Source organism: Fistularia commersonii, chromosome 36, assembly GCF_037954325.1.
Source record: "Fistularia commersonii isolate RoL2024-O1a breed Wild chromosome 36, RoL_Fcom_v1.0, whole genome shotgun sequence".
Taxonomy (NCBI): Eukaryota; Metazoa; Chordata; class Actinopteri; order Syngnathiformes; family Fistulariidae; genus Fistularia; species Fistularia commersonii.
The window spans coordinates 1913569-1935045 of NC_141319.1; the positions used below are offsets into that span (position 1 = coordinate 1913569).

General features: G+C 41.6%; 2 protein-coding genes across 3 annotated transcripts; both read left to right on the plus strand.

The window, feature by feature from the left end:
- The first annotated feature begins 330 nt into the window (after nucleotides 1-330).
- btbd9 (BTB (POZ) domain containing 9) lies at nucleotides 331-9668 on the plus strand. The gene is made up of 11 exons (XM_086143307.1): nucleotides 331-448; nucleotides 786-984; nucleotides 1533-1896; nucleotides 2909-3176; nucleotides 3478-3697; nucleotides 4246-4365; nucleotides 4684-4793; nucleotides 5134-5323; nucleotides 5497-5604; nucleotides 5965-6043; nucleotides 6400-9668. Exons 1-11 carry the CDS (start codon nucleotides 436-438, stop codon nucleotides 6586-6588), a joined length of 1860 nt encoding a protein of 619 aa, XP_085999433.1. The 5' UTR covers nucleotides 331-435; the 3' UTR covers nucleotides 6589-9668.
- Nucleotides 9669-10740: 1072 nt separating this feature from the next.
- On the plus strand, nucleotides 10741-21317 carry LOC147213309 (AN1-type zinc finger protein 3-like). Of its 2 annotated transcripts, XR_015104507.1 has the most exons (7): nucleotides 10741-11260; nucleotides 17150-17190; nucleotides 17941-18129; nucleotides 18502-18567; nucleotides 18645-18797; nucleotides 19252-19589; nucleotides 19738-21317. XR_015104507.1 is itself a non-coding variant. In XM_086143041.1 (6 exons), exons 1-6 carry the CDS (start codon nucleotides 11193-11195, stop codon nucleotides 19404-19406), a joined length of 672 nt encoding a protein of 223 aa, XP_085999167.1. In that variant the 5' UTR covers nucleotides 10741-11192; the 3' UTR covers nucleotides 19407-21317. The 2 variants fall into 2 exon arrangements, 1 of the variants encoding a protein (XP_085999167.1); XM_086143041.1 differs by having other exon boundaries at nucleotides 19252-21317.
- Nucleotides 21318-21477: the final 160 nt, after the last annotated feature.

The following is a 21477-nucleotide window of genomic DNA, read 5'->3' on the forward strand; positions in this document are numbered from 1 at the left end:
TTTTTCAGTAGTGATAACTTGTGGTTAAAAATATGAATTTGAAAAAGGGGATGATTTTGGAGGTTTAAAGGAAAGTTAGCTCAGCATTTTCTTTTCGACCTGAGAAACATTGGAAATCTCTGATGTGATGATTTTTCAAAATATATACTATCCTAATTTTCCATACTTCTATTTTTTCCTAAAGCATTCAATTTCCAAACATCTCATGGTATTGTTTCCGTCCCCCCACTGGAAAAGACAACTTCAAATTAATCAATGAACGTGCTAATACTTTTATTTTGAAAATCTCCTCTGCGAACCGGAAATGGCCTTAAGTTGACCCAGAATCAATTTCCGTTCAGCTACTGGAAGAATTCGGCGTTTTGCTGCCGTTCTCTGGACTCACCAGTACAGATAAAAAAATCGTCTATTTATTTAACACTTTACGCGACGTGGATGGGAGCCCCTGGTGCGTGGAAAGATGGAATGCGTTCGGAAAGGGAAATGCCGGCGAGTCGTTAGCTAATAGCTAATCCGCTCAGCTGTCAAATGTCGGCGGCAGTAAACAAGACAGTTAGCTTAGCTTACCCCCGGGCATTTTCCTTGTTAAATACATCTAGTATGTTTTTCGGCTTTTGTGTTGAATTAACAAAACACGGGCGTTAAAAATAACTCGTTTTATAATGTGACATCCATCTTGTTTCGCTTCAAGCTAGCAAATAACAGCCCTTCGTTCCCTCGTTAGCATGTAGCATCGGCTAGCCAGCTGTTTGACGGTCGCTCCTCCGCTGTTTCCCCTCTGTCAGGTGGAGCTCAGACGATGAGTAACAGCCACCCCCTGCGCCCGTTGGCCTCCGTGTCGGAGATCGACCACATCCACCTGCTGTCGGAGCAGCTGGGAGCGCTGGTGCTCGGCGAGGAGTACAGCGATGTCACCTTCATCGTGGAGGGGAAACGCTTCCCGGCGCACCGTGTCATTCTGGCTGCCCGGTGCCACTATTTCAGGTAACAAAATGCTCCGGGTTTGGTCAGGTATTTATCCCCATGTATGATTCAATAACCTGGACAAGCAAAGGAAGAAGAAAGGAGGGGGGAAATTTCTTTAAATTTAACAAAAAATGGATGCTAAGGTTGGAATTACCAAGAGGAAGACCAAAGAGTAGAGGGATGTAGTGAAAAGAGGGCTTGAAGTTAGTTGGTATGCAAGAAGATACATAGATTAAGATTAATTGGACACGGTGACCCCTGATTGGAGCAGCTGAACGGAAAAGAAGAATAAATTATTCTATATGGTCATGAAAGTGACTATAATCCATGAGAAATTCTTCAAAACTGTGTGAAATTTCTTCCCTAATGAGGGAGGTGTCACCGTGAAAATGATCAAGCCAAACCGCTAAGCCAATCTATATGTTAATGATTACAGTGTTTATATTCTCACCATGTTTTGCCATTAAACATTTTGGAATCTTGAGGCAATACACTCAGTATGTTGGATTCCGCAGTTAAAAATGTGCATCTGGTAAAGGCAAGTTATCGGCCCCCTGTTGCTGCAGAGCACTGCTGTACGGCGGGATGAAAGAGTCGCAGCCCCAGGCAGAGGTGTGTCTGGAAGAAACACGAGCCGAGGCGTTTTCCATGCTGCTAAATTACCTGTACACGGGCAGAGCCAGCCTCAGTTCGGCCCGGGAGGAGGTGCTACTGGACTTCCTGGGCTTGGCTCACCGCTACGGCCTGCAGCCTTTGGAGGACTCTACGTCGGACTTCTTGCGCACCATCCTGCACAATGGCAATGTGTGTTTGGTGTTCGATGTGGCCAGCCTCTACTCACTAAGTGCGCTCAGCAGCGCGTGCTGCGCCTACATGGACCGACATGCCCCCGAGGTGCTCAACTCTGATGGCTTCCTCATGCTATCCAAGGTCAGTCCACCTGTATTACAGCCATGATACACCAGAAGGCAATGTGAAAGCCCAAGGTTATCTTGGCTGCCATGTTGATGACCTGAAAATGTATTTTTTCATTTTCTCATTCTCTTCCATTTTTAATTCCATAATTTGTTAATAGTTCCTATATGATACCTGTCAGTTATTTTTTCTTCTTATCAGTTAATTTTCAAGAAATGTTTAAACCATTGTCAGGTATTTACAGTAAAAGTATGTCTTTTGGATCATCTCTTTGATGCAAACTGTCAAACTTCAGGGTTGACAAGAAGTTAGTGAGGACAATGACAAACCTGCAGCACCCCCTGGTGTTTTGGGGTCATACTTTATCTCACTTCATTGGAAGAGCGCTTCTTCAAAAGACTTTAAAATTCCAATATATTGGGACATTGCGCCTCAACGAACACTTACATTTTACAAATACGTGCACAGGCGCACAAAACTAAGGAAGGAGTTGATGTCACAAAATAGTTAACAAGTGCATCACAAGTTATGGAACACTAAAATGTTAGAAATTGCTTTATTTACCACACTCAGTTTTTTATACAGCACAACTTCAGTGAAATTTGACTAGTTCTAGCTAGCTTAGCTGTAACCCCCTGCACCACGTCAAAATATAGCGATTGTTTGGATAACAATAGAGAACAAGCTGACATCATAAAATTTATGTGGCTGTGGAATAATAATAAATAAACATCAGTTACAAGCAGCTCAATCATTGCAGTAAAATACCATTTTGAATGATTAGTGCGGATATTCCGAATGAAACACTTTACAGTTATATCGTTATTTTAATTTTTGTTTATTCATTTTTAAAAATAATAGCAGTTTTGATAATATACTGTCCATCCACACGGGGCATTTGCATTATATTGTGGATTGTTAATCTCACAATTATTCAGCGGTTCAACTCCATGATTGGTGACAGGGCAAACTAGTGTTGTTCAGATTATGTAAATTCTGTGTATGTGTGTCCGATATGTACATGTAGACAGCCCTGCTGACCGTCGTACGGCGCGACTCCTTCGCTGCTAGTGAGAAGGAGATCTTCCAGGCCTTGTGCCGCTGGTGTCGGCAACACGGAGAAGGCGCTGAGACTCAGGAAGTGATGTCGGCTGTACGGCTGCCGCTCATGACACTGACGGAAATGCTGAACGTGGTGCGGCCATCAGGCCTGCTGAGCCCCGACGACCTACTGGATGCCATCAAGATGCGCTCAGAAAGCAGGAACATGGACCTAAATTTCCGCGGGATGCTGAGTTAGTGCTTTCTCCTTACCTTTTTACTGCCAGCAGTAGCACATAGGCAATATTTACAGTATAGAGTAATAGATATACTTACTCAGGTGTTTATACACCTTAAATCACTTGGTCATCCTGTAATGGATTGCATTTCCCATTTGGAATGAGATGTGAAGTCTATACATTGAAAATGGATCTTCTTTTTGCCAACTGCATGCACATTAACTGCAATTTTTTAAGTTTTTGTTTATTGAAAAAAAATCTAATTATTTCTTGCAAGTATTTACATGTTGTCTGTGTGTGTCCGTCTACTTCTCAGTCCCGGAGGAGAATATTGCCACCATGAAGTATGGCGCTCAAGTGGTGAAGGGTGAGCTGAAGTCTGCGCTGCTGGACGGAGACACTCAGAACTACGACCTGGATCACGGCTTTTCCAGACACCCTATCGAGGAGGACGGACGTGCGGGCATCCAGGTGAAACTGGGGCAGCCCTCCATCATCAACTACATCCGCCTGCTGCTTTGGGACAGAGATAGTCGGTGAGACCTCCATCACACCATGTTTAAACCTATCATGACGTCTGCCGGTGTCACATGACCAATTGGCTCGTGTTAATCCAGTGCCAATGATTTGGACATCTTTGCTCAAAACATTTTCTTTCAGCTGAACTTCATCCTCAGACATCCCAGAAATCACAAATTAGCACGAAATTCTATAAATGTAAGTAATATTGCATACAAATGAATAAATTACCCACAGTCAGAAATGAAAAGCCAATGATCCCCCTCGGCACAATAGGAACACCCTAAAAATGAGCAAGCATCTCAAAACCGAGTATGGAAATCGCAGTTCAAATAGCAAGTGAGAACTATAGCACGGTAACGAGGAAATGACACAGAAAGAATATTGAAGAGGCATCTGAGCACACACACACACACACACACACACACACACTCAAAGATAGTGAGGTGATTTAATTGTTGTGGACAGAAAGCCGACATTGTGAAGTATCTATCCGTGTAAATGAGTCACCATTGTCAGCGTGACCCCTGAGCCCTTGCTGACGCCAGGCCCTGGCTCTTCACAGGTCGTACTCCTACTACATTGAGGTGTCCATGGATGAACTGGACTGGGTTCGAGTGGTGGATCATTCCAAGTATCTATGCCGGTCCTGGCAGAACCTGTTCTTCACCCCTCGTGTTTGCAGGTTCTGTATCTAGACACCAACGTGACATTTCTCCCCTGAGATGCATGAAAACCGACGGTTACTTCAATTTCATTCTTCTGTTACACTCCAGACAAAGAGTTTTAATGGAATTCACACTAAAAAAACAGTTGGGTTTGTGGCCTATTTACTGGCATTAAAATAATTGAAGGGAAATCGAAGTCTTTGATTAATTTTGTTTGTCGGTCATTCATGAACCGATCCAATTTTTAATTTTTTTTTTTTATTTTGGAACACAAAACCTGCTCCGGCATGATGTTCTTGTGTAAAGATTGTGTGCGTGTGTGTTTTGTGTTCTAGGTATGTGCGCATTGTTGGGACTCACAACACAGTTAACAAGGTGTTCCACCTGGTGGCTTTTGAGTGCATGTTCACCAACCGGCCCTACACACTGGAGAACGGTTTGCTGGGTGAGACTGACAGGCCACATGACATGTGTCCTGGAAAACCATCGAAACAATTTGACAATTGTGAGAAAAGGCAATAAAAAGTAACAGTAATAGGATATATAGCATTTCTTAAATGGGGAAAAAATATATTTATTTTAGAGGGGTTACATGTCAGAAGAAGAATAAATAGCAAGGCCTACACACACAGCCTGAAGTTAAAGCTGCAAGAATATTTCCTATACTGATAGCGGTGTTATTAGTAGTAATGGTAATGATGGTAAATATAATAAATAAATATGCAATATATGGTGGTATAAATATCATAATTATAATATCTAGTCATAAATGCCTTTGTCTTCAGTCCCCAGTGAGAATGTGGCCACCATCGCAGCGTGCGCCAGCGTCATCGAGGGCGTCAGCCGCAGCAGGAACGCACTGCTCAACGGTGACACCAGAAATTACGACTGGGACTCGGGCTACACCTGCCATCAGCTGGGCTCCGGCGCCATCGTCATCCAGCTGGCTCAGCCGTTCTCCATCGGATCCCTCAGGTATGGCTGCAGTCATGTGACCATTCATGGGTGCCGGACGTTAAATGAGGCAACAATACGGGAGAAAAGACTTACTCGTTAGTGGCTTCACATTTTGATTATTTGCAAACAGTTTTTTCCAGGTAGAGTTTCAGCAATTTATATGAGACCACTCACTGTTGTTGTGTTGCCAGGCTGCTGCTGTGGGACTGTGATGAACGTTCCTACAGCTACTACATTGAAGTCTCCACCAACCAGCAGCAATGGACCAAGGTGGTAGACCGGACCAGGGTTGCCTGTCGGTGAGTCCGTTCTTGTCCCAAGAGTTCCATTGTTTTTAAATGCAGGCTGTACAGTCCGGTTTAACTGTATACCTGGCTGGATTTCATGTAATTTCTCACTGTTTTGGGAGGGGACTTCTATTCAAATTGCAGGTCATTTGTTGATAATGATTTAATTGATCTGTTTGTGGAGTTAATTTTTAGAATTTTTATTTGTAATAATTTTAACAGATTTTTCACATAATTTCTTGCTACTTTGTTGGCAGTTTTCAGTCTATGTTCATGGTTACAAGTTTTGATCTTCATGGCTGATGTAAATGTTGAAAATGGCACTTAGTCCCACCCCTCTCTTCATCTCCCTCTCACCTGCTCCTGCTCCAGATCCTGGCAGACCTTGAAGTTTGACAACCAGCCAGCCTCCTTTATCCGCATTGTGGGAACTCACAATACTGCAAATGAGGTAACAATGAGGCCACTAGAACCCATTAGAACATATTTTGCGTGGTAATAAGAGGAAATTTTACTAATACTCAATATTTATACTGTAGTGTTGAGAGAATCGTGCAGTTTTATGTTCATTCATGAGGTACTTCATTTTCTTCATACATCAGTGGATGAAATGGAGCTGTTGGTCAAAGCTAAATATGAAACAGTTATTTCAACAGATTCTGTATAATAACAGAGGATGCCTAAATTAACTAGGTGGACCAATTACTGCTGCTTTGAGGTCTGCTTTTAAATGTAGGGTCCTCACATTTTTCCAGAAAGAAAGAATAACTCTCCTGCGATGCTGACGTCTCTGCCTCACGTCCTCAGGTGTTTCACTGTGTCCACTTCGAGTGTCCTGCTCAGCTGGAAAACAATGTCCCCGAAGGGAGTCCCGGTCCGGACCCCTTGGACCCTGGCGCCCCGCCCCAACTGCCAAGACCTATACGACCTGCGCGTGCACACGGTCTTCTGCCCTCCCAGCCCTCATCATCCTCCCCGTCTCAGCCCCAACAGTGAGGGCCGGGGGGAAGGAGGAGTCACCTCAGATGCCATTTTCGCACAGACAACATCCTGCAGAATGCACTGGTCCGGTGCTGCCTCACAGCAGCCCTCCTAGTCTAAGTCCCTTCTGGTCCTTCAAGTCCCCCCCGGTTCCCCAAGTCTCCTGGTCCTGCTGGTTTCTCCCAGACCTCCGATCCTGCTGATCCTCCTGCTCTTCCTGTCAGACATGGCGTGTCTACAGCATCTGTGGCCTTGTATTCCGGTCTCAGAAAGTCAGTCCATGTGTCTATTGACGATTTTTGCCGGATCTTCTCAGTAGCTTGAATTCCTGTTCCTCTTCCAACACGGTGGCGAGATCCTCTCCAAAGAAATTGATGAAACTTCACCACCAAAGAGCAGGAAGACCCAGGTTACTGTTTCGAGAGTTAATATTTCCAAACTGAGAGGGATCTCCTCCTGGAACAAGCTATTTTTTTAGGAAACGGTCATTTTTCATACCATTGAGTGGAGAGGCAAGTATTTTTCACGGTTTGGAGTTTAATTCTCTAAAAAAGCCAATGCAGATGCATTTTGTGATATAATTAGAGCCTGACCGATACTTTTGGCAGTTATTTATATTGATAAATGAGCCCTATGGTTATTTATTTGTGTGTGTGTGTGTATGTATGCGTGTGTGTTTGTATACTGTCAGGAAAAAAAAGCTGCTGAAAGTGTAATTTCTCATTTTGCAATTTGGTTTGATACATAAATTGCGTAACCCATCATCAACATTTTGAAATATTCTTTAACCACCAACTGCAGTAGTTCCACCTCAGAAAGACCTTGGATGAATCAGTTGATGTGGTTGTAAAATGTGCACCACCTGGACCCTTGGAAGACATTGGTTGGTTCATGACACAATTTCAAAAGCCTTTACTTCTAAGATGGTACATCAGCATTTCCAGCCAACTTTTTCTACAAATTGCCTCGGCTTAACGAACCCCAAACATTTCTTTCCAATTCTCACAGTTATTGATTTCAAAAGACATCGAACCATATCTCATGCATATTATAAAAGACTTACCATGTGTCCATAAGAGAAAGCAAGAAATCCCCCCAAAAAGAGCAAAAACATGGATATATCTTGAAACGAGCATTGCGGTTAGAGGTAATTGATCATGACCAGAACTTTTGAGAACTTGAGTTCTGAACAATTACTTACCCCTGAAATCAACAACAAAAATCTTTATTTACATACATACATTTTAGCTTTGTTTTTATTTTGGCCTAAACACAGCAAAATTAACTTATCTACATGGATCTGGTGAAATTTGGGGGTAAACATAACACATCGGTCGGGCTCCAATTGAATGCAAATAGCACTTAATCTGATGGTGAGTCTGCAAATACAAGAAATCGCTGTTAGTATTTTTCAATAGGCTTTGACACCGGGAAACCTTTATCTCATGCAATGTTTTGATACCTCAAGTCAAAAGATTGAACTAAGTGTCTTAAGGTGGCGATTTAAGCACTTGTTGAGCAAAAGACAAAATGGCAGAAAACATTAATTGGAAACTGTGGGGCGAGAGGCTCTGACCAAATTCCACATGCGCTTGTGTTGCAGAAAATGTTGAAATAAAACCCGCAAGGAGCTGCTATTGGCACTTTATTTCACTGGAGCAACAGCGACCCTGGTTGCAGCTCAACTTTTTTGACTGAATTGATTCTGATTCTCCTCTTTTGTTATTTAAGGGTTTGGATATGAGCTCTGTCTTTCGTGTGAAAGTTTTGTTTTGGTAGAAGCTGTGTTTCTCCTGATTGTTGCACCTTCACCTTTTGTGTTTTGATTTAATTGTTGAGTGTGTCGCTCCCAGGTTAGAAACTGTTGGGGGAAGGGGGATCGGTATCGTGTTATAACATAAAGGTTTTGATTCAGTAACCCTTTGTAAGAGATATTTTTACATTATAACCACATACAAACTCAGTATTTGACAAAATTGAAATTTTCTATGTTACAACGTACAGTCTGTAACAATGGGATGCAAAAGTACTTTCCGTATTAGAACTTTTTGAAATGATCAGATGTTCCAGGTAAAAGTTTACCATTGTAATCTATGTTTGTTCATCATAATACCATGAAAATATAGCAAAATGCAACATTTATAAGATATGTTTCTCATTTACATGTGATTCTCATATTATACAGCAAAAACATGAATTATTCCATGCAGCAATGTATTTATTTCCGTTGACATTTTACCAAAGTTTTTCATGGTATAATGGGGAAACATTTAGTTACAAAGATTATGATAATTTGACATGTAAAATTATTTCAAAATGTTTGAAAAGTTTGTATGTTGTAATAATGTAAAATTATTTTGCTATACCAGCCTTTAGCATTTTTTAAATATAGTTATGAGTGCTGTCTTGCAATAACAAGATAAGCCTGTATGTTGTAATATTGTAAAAATAATACCTTGCTATAATGTGAACATTTCTGGTTATAATGGGAACACTCACAAGCCACCTGTTTGAGTATTTGAATAATGTGAAGCTCATAATGTGCTTCAGTGATTCAGGTTTCTTGTTACATACCCTAGAAACATCTTGTAATAACAGGATCATATCTTGTCGATAAACACTACTTGTTATAAATCTTATGTATGACATGGAGACATCTTGTTATGGTGCGAAAATGTCTCATTGTGACTCCCAAGATGTCGCAAATATCTTGTTATACCAAGAAAACCTCTGGTTAGAACAATGTCTTAACATTATGGCGCAACGCTGCCCCTGGTGGCGGGCTGTGGCGTGGTAGCTTCACTCTGCCATATGAAAAACCTACTGACCACCTTTAGTTGGATGCCGTCTTCCTTTGTCAGTCTCATTGTACAGAGGCCACTCTCCCCAATGGCCCCTGTCCTTTGTGTACAGTTTTCCTTCAAATATTATATATTTGTTTTACCACTGTTGTGTGAGTTGCATCTCACTGCCTCTGTTTTAGTACATTGCTTGTTCAAAATGTGATTATCAAAAGAAGGTTGGTTGATTTTCAAAGCATCTGAATGACTCGCTCTTTTGTTTTCTTTGTCAAATAAGACAATTCTTCTGTTTCACAGCTGTTTGATCTCATTCTAGACAATTATATATGTTTTCGCTTCATTTTTCTACTATAATAGATATGGTTCCAGTTTCAAAGAAGCCACCTGGTTCAGAAACATCCAAGGGTCTGTTAAATTCCCCTCTAGTGACTTTGCAAACTGGTTTTTGGCTCTCTGATGGATACACGTAGGCCTTGAGAGGCTTCATGTATAATTATTGATCAACATTCTCCACTGGGAGTGCTCGACCTTCTCTGTGGTCTGGGGTTCGAAGATGGCCCCGTTCTAACAAGAAATATAATCCTCTGCCACTGTCCAGACTACACGTACAACTTTCAAATAGTATTCTGTTTTGCCTATTTTTCGGATCCTATTTTTTTCCCCCAAAGCTTCAACTTCCTGGTTAATTTCTTGATATTTCTAGATATCTTTTTTACTTAAACCATTTCTTGATAAATGCTGTATTTTTTAAACACGTGTTTGCATTACATACTTTTCAAGTTTCCAGACCGACTTTATTTTAATTTTTTTTGGCATTATTTATAGGAATTTGCAGTTTTATTGCAGTTTCCTTTTAGTCATTACATGGTCATTTCCACCACCCCCTACATTCGGTAATCGTAAAGTAACCCTTTTTTTCTACAAAAGCAAAAAGAAAAAAAAAAAAAATAGGTTAATCAATACATAAAATATCAGTGGTACCCTAAGACCAGGTCACTTGATGTGTCTTGTTTTGAAAAGAAACACCACTTTATATTCGAGCGAAATCAGCTCCCCTCGCGCCCACCCTTGTGTTTCTCTGAAATTAATATGTTGCTGAGATCTACGTGTTTTTTACGTGACTTTAGCATCGTTAAGCCGATCCATTTCGTCGTTTATGCATTTTATTTCACACCGAAAAAAAGCCGTTCACCGGCCGATGTCTCTTGACTTGTCGGCCTTCATATTGACATTTGCGCTTTGATGGAGCCGCTTCCGGCCCGGCCCACCTCCCAGCAGCGACGTGTGGATGGGGGTGGTCCTGCGCCTCGAACAGGGGAAGGCCTCGCTCCGTCTATTTAGTCCCCCCCCTCTCCTCGCACCCACCCATGTATCAACGTAGCCGTACGTGGATTTAACCCGTATCCATTGACAGCTGGACATTTCCCCCCGTGTTTTTTCCCCCTATTCACCCACCGGGACGTCCCCCCCCGTCATTCCGTGGGTCGCACCGTCCGAACCGTCTACAGCTGATCGCTGCGCTCACTGCCGTTCGATTTTTTTTCCCCAACTCGAAACTCGACCGTTTTGTTTGACTTGACGGCGCCTCTTTTTTTTCCTTCCTTTTTTCCTTTTCAACCGTGGACGTAAACGTTATCGTCTTCGCCACCATTTTTCACCCATTCGAGGTGTTTTAGGAAGAAAAAGGCAGGAGGAGGGCATTTTCTTTTTGTCTTAACTTGACTGTCGAAATCGTTGCTTCCGCTGAGCGACCAGGCCCCGGACTCATCCCCGGCCTCGCATTTCGCCGTATCGGCTTTTTTTGTTTTGTTGGAAGTCATGGGAGACACTAGTGAACGAAGCAAACCGCCGAGCCTCCCTCCCCGTTGTCCTTGTGGATTTTGGGGGTAAGTCTCAAAAGCGAAGATAAATCTTTTTTTAAGCTAACCGGGAGCTAATTCCGGATGAAATCTGCTCAACTAGTCAACAGCCATTGTTGTTGTTCTGTTGTGCAGGCCGAGGGTGGGGGGTTGGGAAGTTAGCTAATAAATAAACCTGCTAGTTTGAAAACTAGCTAAAATGTCCAACGTTTATTGCGTTTAAACGGTCAGTTTTTCGACGTCTCGTCCGCCGGTCGGGTTTTAACTCGTCGCTAAACAGCGTTTTAACGCGAATCCGCGAAGGCAGGAGGTGACGTTACCCGTGGTAGAAGATGATTTATTGCTAGCAGGTTCCTTTAAAAAAGGGAAAAAATACATATATATCTACCCTGCTTTTCTTCATTCGCTTCGGCTTGAAAGCGATAATGACACGCCGTGGACTGTTAAAAGTCCCCCGACCGCTGGCTAGCAAGGATCACCTTCTAATTTTTATAATTATTTTCTCACCATTTTTGCTAAATGTGTCTGTTTCATACCGGATGTGAATCTCCTCGATCTACTCCAGGGGAAAAAAATCCCTCAGAATCGGGTTGACACCGTTGAAAGAAAAGCTGTCTTTTCGTTTATAAAAACGACTCTTTAAACCCCCTCAAAGGATCAGTGACGAGTCAGGCCAGAAAGACGTTTCTTTCTTATTTTGGTCAATTCCTGGAAAAAAGGTGATAGTTCTGGCTGTTTCCAAGTTATTCCCTTGCTATTTAAGGGTACTTTCTTGACAGTTTTATGGCCATTTCACACATGCTTGGTCAATAGCTTGTCGATTTTAGGGTTATTGAAGGAGATTCAGTTTTAGGGTTGCTGTTCTAAGTATTATTGGTCTTTCACAACTTGATTTTTTTTTTCTTTTTGCATTTTTTACATTTACATCTTGACATTTTTATTCACCTTGAACCGTTTTTAACCCTTTCCCCTATGTCTTTGACCTAAATTCCTGATCACTCCATCCAACTAGATATATGTAGAAGTCTCTTGTTTATGTCCTGTTTAATGTGTCATATTACAGCTATTTATTTCAGGGAGACATTACACACAGGTGATTTTCTAACTCCTTTTTGTATAGTTTTGTGCAGAAATGATTTTTAGAGTAATTTTGTGTTACTCATACTCTGCTGGTATGAAATGTATTTATTTTGCTCAATCTTTGTTTTTTTTTCCTCAAAATTCTCATATACCATACTTTCTTTTCAAGGCTCTTTAGCACACTTGAGCACTGTTGTTTCAGCACAAAGACAAACTGTCATATAGTTCCAGATAGGAGAAGACCAACCTGTTCTTGAGGTTTTTTTCAATGCATTGGCATCATATGACTTGTCATTGGATTACACCTCCCACCCATGAGGACCCCCCTCACCCTCTCACACACACATACGTACTCACACACACAAGCCCCAGGCCTCAATTGGCTTCATTTACTGGTGTTCAGTGAGCAAACTGGAACTACTTGTCCACCTGTCAAAGTCAGGTGTGTGTGAGTGTGTGTGTGTTTATAGCCCCCCACCCTCAACATAGTTTTCACACATGTCACAAGCTCATAGGGTTTTCAGTGTAGATTAAAATGTAACCTATTCAAAGTTTCAGAATTGAGTGTTTGTTTGTGATAAAGTATGGGATTTTAATTGGATTTATGAAAACAAACTCAGTATTTAATTACATTTCTAAGAGTTTGAAAACACTATTTTCTTCAGTCAAATGAAACACAATCTGTTTATTGATAGTTATTTTTATAACAGGGACCAATGACCCCTACTGTGAATTATAGGTTTTTTGTTTTTTTTGTTTTTTTTTTGTAAATTAAATTTAAGAAATCGTGTTTCAGTTAATTTGTACTCATTTTGAGGTAATATCAAAAGAAGATTTTTTCTGTTCCTTTGAAATCTTAGGGCTGAACATCAGGGTCACTAGTTTTCCACCTAAAGTTATATGATATATGCATTTCTAAACATTAAAAAAAGGACAGAAAATCAACTGAACTGTGTTAGGAAATTCACCTTCTTTGTCACATGTGTCACATAGTGTACATGTTGAAATAGTTAAGATTGAAAAATGTTAAAGATTCTGTTTGGGTTATCTTGTGCCGTTTTACTTTTTGGTATGCCAAACTGCTGGTTGTCATGGTGACATATTGTAGACTTTATTTGTATTTCTTACCTCTCTTATTAGCTCAATCATTGACCAATTTAGAATAATTTGTCAATAAACATTAACTGAGCATTTTCTTTTCCAAATACATCTGCCTATTTCAAACAACATTTGCTGATTATCAGTAACCACTGGGTTAGCAGGATTGCAGTCTAATTATGGAAAAATATTAATTTGATGTGAGTAGGGTGTCTGATAGATGTTACATTGAAGCTGTAAATTAAAATTATTTAAATATGAAGTATTCATTACATAAATTTAATGTTGGACAAACACTGGACTTAAATATTAGAGGAATGTATTATAAAACTTCTTGTGTTGTGGATGTTAACACCTGGATGTTTGGAAGGTGTTTTGTTTGGTTATCAACTTTAAAACAACACAGTATTGTTGTCCACTGTTGTCAGTATCTAAATCAAATAGTTGCTTCAGACATCCTGGCACTGATATTAGAAGCCTCTACTCTTTTTGTTGACCTGATCTAGAGGTATATTGACAGGATTATAAAAAACCCATTCATTCATCCTGTGCTGCTATACTTTTAGTACTGTTTGTTTAAATGTGTAACTTTGCAAGCCAGTTGCTTTGCTTAAATGTTTACTTGATATTTTACACCAAATATTGTGTCACGATTTTGTTGAATATTTGTTGTAGGTAACTCAAAATGATGCTTTTTGTTTGTTTTGTCTGTTAGCTTGTTATTGGTCAAAAGGGGTCAGGATATCTCAAAACATGGGTTGCAAGTCACATCTTATGTTTTTCGGTGGGTGTTTTGACCTGTAAGAAAAATCTCTTAATTCCATCTTTTTCAGGGACATCATATTTGTCTCTGGCAGTATCCTAATTTAGCACGTTGAACCAAACCATTTTAAGAAAGAACCCATTTGACAGAATCATCAAAATCCATTTGTGAGAGAACGTTCCCTTTCAGCTGTTGCCATTGTGAGTTGAAATGATAAATTCATATTTTTTTGCCATCGACTGTCCCACTGCCTATCTGGGCCGATTGAGTTGGTTGACCTAGGCATCACTGTCTGAAGCAACCCACTCCAGCATTTCTTGGGGGACCTGGTTTTCCCAGGCCAAATGGAATATATCATACCTGACCTCTTACAATCTCTGGATTGACTATGGGGCCTCCTGCAGGGTTGTGGCGCCAGAGATGCATGAGATGTCCAGGAGATATCCTTATTAGATGCCCAAATGACCTCGGACCCAAATTCCCTTGGACACAAATGAACAGAAGCTATGCTTGTAGTTCCTCTTGATGTCAGTATCCTTCATCCCATCTGCAGCTACCCTGCAGAGGAAATATAATTTTGACTGTTTGCATCTGAGACCTCATTCTTTTGGTTCACACTCCGTCCTGTCCTCATTTGCTAACGGGTCCATGTTCTAGCCCTCCCTAGCTGCACCTAGAAATGCTGTCCATGAAAACCATGCACAAAGTCAGTGACAAAGCGGGAGCCTTGGAGGACCTGAACATCCCAGTGGAAATGTGTTTGACATTGCACTGAGAATGTGGACACAGCTCTTGGTGTGTTTGTTCAAAGAGCGGATGCTTGTAATGAGGACCCTGGGACCGAGTACTCTTAGAACCCCCAACAGAATACCTCATGTGATGAGGTCAGAGGATCGTTTTTGAGTTTACAAAGTTGTTGTCGGATCACAACTTGTCATACTCCATCTTCAAGATGGTCAGTCACACCAGTAGGTCTGAGATGGTCTGAGTTGTGAGCAGTGTCCCTGACATCCATGCTACATTGAAAGGACGTGTCAGCTTGAACAGCCCTACAACGTCCAGCATCATCAAAATCGCAGAATGAATCTCATCTGCACCTGGTGCCTCTTAAGTAACTCAGTCACCTCCGCCTCAGATGAGGGCTGACCAGAGTCTTCCAGTTCAGCCTCCTCCACTTAGGGCTTCCTGTGTGTATTTGAGTTACTTGAGGTGCTCTTTCCACCACCTGACAGTGCTCCAAGTTCAGGCAAGCAGGTTTTCTCCCACCTGGAAACGGCTTGGGTTTGAACTGTTTGTCAGGGTGTTCCCAAGCAATGACCTTCCTTTTGAGTGCAAGAAATCTTTTTCTGAAGATGTGAATTGAAAACCCTGCGTCTATCATGTCCAGCAGCTGGTGGTGACCAGTTGACAGCTCGTCATTCTTCTTCAACGGAGTGTCTGAATTCTTATTCTTATGCTTATACAAGGGGTGCACAGTGGTGCAGTTGTTTGTGCTTCGGCCTCACAGCAGGAAGGACCCCTGGTCCAACAAGGAAAAAAATTGGGAAAATCACCCCGAATGTTGTCTGGCCCACTGATTGATTGGCGACCAGTCAAGGGTGTTCCCTGCCTCTCGCCCAATGACATAGATGGGATGGGCTCTGGCATCCCCCGCAACCCTGAGTGCAGGATAAGCGGCAGACGGTGAATGGATGTTTATACATGGCGTTTGTTATGGCCGATTCGTGCCTTTGCAGACAAATCAAATAGCCAAACAGTAGTTGGGTTTAGATCAGTCACTCCTTGTAAGCCTCTCATACCGTCTGCTGCTCAACATTTGTGTTTGTTTGTTTCTTTGTTGTTAATTTTTAAGAAGTAATGAAGAATTGCTTAGTCTGACATCATGGGTCCATTTCAGCAATTGACAAATCAGTGCACAGGTTCACGGTTTTCAGCCCACATAGAGGTGCTTGGTGGTAACATGTCTGAACTATTTACCCCTAATTCAAAAGGGCAGTTGTTTATTTAGAAACAGGAGCAAGTCGAAATCCGATTAACATTTTGTTTACTGAGTTAGAAAGTACATGACGGCCATATGTCATTGATACGGAGATTTTTCACAGATCTGTCATGTGATTGTGATCCTAACAGATACAGGATTCATCCAGGCAATAGAAACATCTGGAGCTCAAAATGAATTCATCTGTTATTATTTCCTGCTGTCAACAAATTAGCCGACATGAAATAGAATTATAATTCAGTGCAATCTTACTTGCATTAATTTATAATTCTATTTCAAGTTCAAAATTACATTTTGACAAAAATCAAATCTGATTAAAACCAGTAGAATATTGTTATAAATACAAATTAACATTTGGAAATTTAGAATATATTAATTACCAGAGCGACATAAGTTATCAGAATATGTGTCAAGACTTTGTTAGTGAAGTTAAAAGATGTACAGACTTTTTTTTTTTTTTTTTGAAGGAAACTGGCTGACTTCAAAATAAAACCTCAGGCAAAAATACAAGACTCATAACATTACATTATGCTTTGTTTTTTTTTCTTTTTTTTTTCTCCTCTCTATTTTCCCTCCCTCAAATCCTCACATTTCATTTTTTCTTCTCATCATTTTAGATATAATGAAATAGCATACCTGAGGACAGGGGCTTGGGGGTTGGTCTGGTTGGAGCTGATAAAATTAGTTAACATTGTCATGAAAAAAAAAAGTTGTGTCTTTCTTTAACACTTGTAGCACTTATTTAAATATATATTTTGAAAGGTAAAAGAAACAAATAATATGACTGTTGTCCAGAAATGGTATTGTGTGGGCAAAGGATGAAAGTGCGTGTGCGTGTGCGTGTGCGTGTGCGTGTGCGTGTGCGTGTGTGTGTGTGTGTTTTGAATATATTTGTGCGTCTGGACAGATTCATTGTTGTCAGGCGGACGGCTTTTGTGCTTCATCCACTGACTCAACCCTCGTCTTGTCTCTGCAGGTCTAGTAAAACCATGAACCTCTGCTCCAAATGTTTTGCTGGTAGGTCACATTTTTCAGTATTGTTAATAACTCTGGTCAGTGTAGAAATATCAGTTGGCAAGAGGTTTTAAACCAAAGTACAAAAAGCAACACCCATTGTATTCGATTACTTGTAAAATATAGTAATGTGTTGGGCTATTCAGACCTTCGGTGTCAGAGAGGCCCAGAATAGCCTGAACCGATGAGGAGGCTGAGTAGAAGTGGGTTAAACCACATGTGGAGGAGAAACTGGAGCTAGTACTGACATCCTCCCTCGTCTCTGGAGGGGATGAACTGAACTGGTCCTCCTGGACCGATGGTCCGACACTAACATCAAGGTTTCCTGTTGGGCCGGGAGTCGAGCTTTGATTATCGTGTGTGTACCAAATAAGTAAAGGTCTGAACTTCTGGTAATTAGTAAGAAATTGGTTAAAATCAAAGAGAAAATCACCCCACATATTATACATATTACATATTATACAATTCATATGATAAATATTATAATTATACATATTATATAAATTCTTGCAACAAATTATCTCCAGTGAGCTTAAAATTACCACAGTAAAGTTTGCTACACATTATTTGTTTTGCATCTATCATATCAGGAAAGCAGGTTAAACAGTGAAGGATGGCAACAACGGGTTAAGAAAATGCTTAATAATCCAACGTCTCTGAAGTGAGATGGAGGGATGTCAAACGTTTCAGCATGACGAATGGAGGGTTCCAGTGTTTTAACACATTGTCTCCCCTGGCTGTCGGTGTTTGAAGATGTCCAGAAAAAGCAGCCAGATGAGGACTGTCCCTCTAAGCCCCTGCAGAGCGGCTCTAGCAGCCCCTCGCCGGTCTTCAACAGCGATTCCAGCAGCAGCAGCCCGTCGCTAACGTCATCGTCGCCCTCCGGCTCAGAGCAGCCATCAGCCTCTGAGCCCTCGCCAATGTGTCCCAGCACCAGAGAAGGTATTGTTGATTTATTTTTAATTGTATTCACAAAGCCTGTTCCAGTCATACCGTCAACAGTTTACCGATAGTAACATGATCACAATATTGAAGCTCTTTACCGGAATATCAATGATTACAACAATAGCCTCCTTGTTTACTATGAATAGGAGTATAATTAAGGAAAAAAAAAAAATCAGCTGAATGCGACTCATACACACTTCATATTCTGCACACACCCGTGTGTGTGTGTGTGTGTGTGATATCACTCTTTTGATAGCGAAGGTTGAGATTTGTGTCAATATGGGAGAAATGCTCTGTGGGTATTGACCTTTACGGAACTTTCTGAATAAAGTGTCGCTGAGAGTGCTGTGTTCACCTGCGTGTTTGCAGGCATGTCATGCACAGACACAGCCCAGGGTACGCTCTGCACGCCGACAAAACGCCCGCGAGAGTCAGGTACGTGACACTTCCCGTCATTATAAGCACAGGACCCCCCTCGCCAATGTCCTCTAACCTCGTCATTCTGTGTCCAGCCTCGGGTTCGGAGGGCGAGGCCACACCGGAGAAGCGGCCTCGGACAGACGAGAAGGATGGGGGGACGCCTCGCCAGAAGAACCGCCGACGCTGCTACCGCTGTCAAACCAAACTAGAGCTGGTGCAGCAGGAACTGGGCTCCTGTCGCTGCGGTCAGTCTCACACACATACAAGCGCACACACACACACACCCACACACACATCCTGGGTAAATGAATCACAATCAGAATAGTTTATTGATCCCCGAGGGGGAAATTGCTCTTGGTTGCAGTGGCTCCTACTCACAGTACTTACAGAGTGCGATAAAAATCTAAGCATCACTATGAAAAGAACACAAAAATAAAAGTAAATATAAAATATAGAAACAAGTTAATACAAGTTTATTTACAATTATGATGATTTAATTCCAGCAGTATTAGTATTTGATCCAGGTTATTGCACAGAAGGAAATTATTGCACAAATTTGCTGCTTTGATTGAGACATGGCTGTCTGTTTTTTGTGATTAAAAGTGATAATTGTATTGATTTTTTTTTTTTTTTTTAATTTGGAAGATTCAACATTCCAATAACCCATCTTCTGTCTCTTCCTGTTGGTCAACTTCGCAGGCTATGTGTTCTGCATGTTGCACCGCCTCCCCGAGCAGCACGACTGTCTGTTTGACCACCTGGGCCGTGGCCGTGAGGAGGCCGTCCTCAAGATGGTGAAGCTGGACCGCAAGGTGGGCCGCTCGTGCCAACGCATCGGCGAAGAGTGCTCCTGATGGGCGCGTCCCACCGGAGCTCAGGCGCTTACAGAGAGTGGAGGAGCGGGATGTGGGGGGTGGGGTTGGGGGTGGGGGGGTCATGAGGTAGAGGAGGGGGAGGAGGAGCATCTGACGTATTGGGAGCTGGACGCTGCTGTCAACGCCCTTGACATCCTACCGGGACTACAGACGGGGGCTGAGGTTTGTTTAGCACCGCATGTTCACACATAGCCTTAACCCCCCCCCCCATCCCGCCCCCTGTCTCCAGAGGAATGGGCGCCGCACAGACAGATCACGCTGCCTGTCACCACGGCAACCTCTTCACTCACACTCCTTTTTCTGTTTCCAGCAGGAAGTTACTGTTTTAGAATCTGTTTCTCGGTCGCAGGGGAGGGTTCAGCTCCGTCCCACGGCCGCTCCTCAGGTCATCATGCCAGAGGGCTCGGAGGGTCACCTCCCCCTCCCCCCCCCTCCTCCTCCTCCTCCTCCTCCTGCTCCTCTTCCTCTTTTCTTCCACCAACCAGAAACTGTGTGATCCTGCAGGTTTGAGCGTCATTTAATACGAGGCAGTTCTTTTTTTTCCTTTTTTTTTTTTGTGGTCGTCATGGGTGATCGTGGAGGACAAAGCAGCCAATCCCTGCTTGCACGGACCGGACACGCCCACCCTAAGGGGACCCTCAGGGGAAGCTTCGCCCCTCGGTGGCAGTCCTTTGGGGGGGGGGGACGCGACCGAATTTTTGTATCTTCACTTCCAACCACCTGAAGTTCATCACTGCCTTCAAACTGTAATTTATTGTGTTTGGGTCGATCAGGTGTTCTGTTCTCGTCACCCAACTTTCTTCAAGTAGGAGGGTTTTGTTTTGTTGTTGCCCATGGCGAGTTGGACGCCAAACCATCAAAAGACAGAAGGGTCAGTGGTTGAATCTCTATCAAGTATCAGGATGCAGCAAAAGTGAGAACATTCAGCTGAAGCAAGAAATGACTTTTGAATTACATTGAGAAATTTTCTTCAAGTTAACAAAGATATCTGAAGTGCTTAAAAGCACACAATCTCATAAAGAATTCTTAACAAATAGCAAGAAATTACTAAAAATGTCAAACATTGTTTAGAATCTGATCTTTCCCATAATCTTGAAATTGCCTTAAATTTGTGAGAAATTACCTCAATATAATGATGAAATTATCTTAAAATGAACAACAAATACCCAAGATTTGCAGGAAATTATCTGCAAGTAACTTTGAAAGGATGTAATTAACATTTAAAATCCAAGGATGTCGCTCTGACATGTTTTCAGTGACGCCCACAGATTCAGGCGCCGCCTCTCATGTGTTTTGTCCTCGGGAATAACCAGATCCTGAATTCACTTTCCGTTTTGTTGTCATACAATCCGGGGCCGACATTATTTAGTCTCTTTGAGGATTTCTTTTTTTTTTTTGTTTCTCCACAGTTTAAACTCCCAATTCTTGTTTCTGTGTTGCGTTCACATTCAGCTGCTTAAAGTAGTTTGGGACTAAAACAAATTTTTTTTTTTTTTTTTTTTTTTTTGAGAATTAAAGGTGGAAAGTCGTTACCCGACACCAATTGACTATGCTAATCCCCTTCCCCCTTACTCCCCCCTCCCGTCTCGGGAAGATAAAGGGAGCTGGGAGTCGTGTCACGGCTGGTTTTGATATTTTGACAAACTTTTTTTTTCTTTTCTTTTTGAGTGCTAATTAAAAAAAATGGAAGAAATTAAATATGTTCCTGTACCTTTTTAAAGAAATTATTTAACCTTATATCAGTTTGCGTTACTTACACACTAGCATAGAGTGGCATATTTAGTTCAGTGTATAAAGACAAAAAAAGCAAGAACATAATTCTCTTATTTTCTCCTTTTTAATTTTATCGTGTTCCATTTTCTGCTGAGGAAAATAAACTGGATTAGAGGACGTCAACTGTGTTTGTGTAGTTTTTCTTTTCTTTGTATTTCTGGAACAACATGAACTAAAAAATGTAAAAGGATATTGCCCAGCCACTGTTGACATTTGTAAGAAACCAGTAAAAAAGCGGCCGCAAATTCCTCCCAAAATTTTACCTATACAAAAGAAT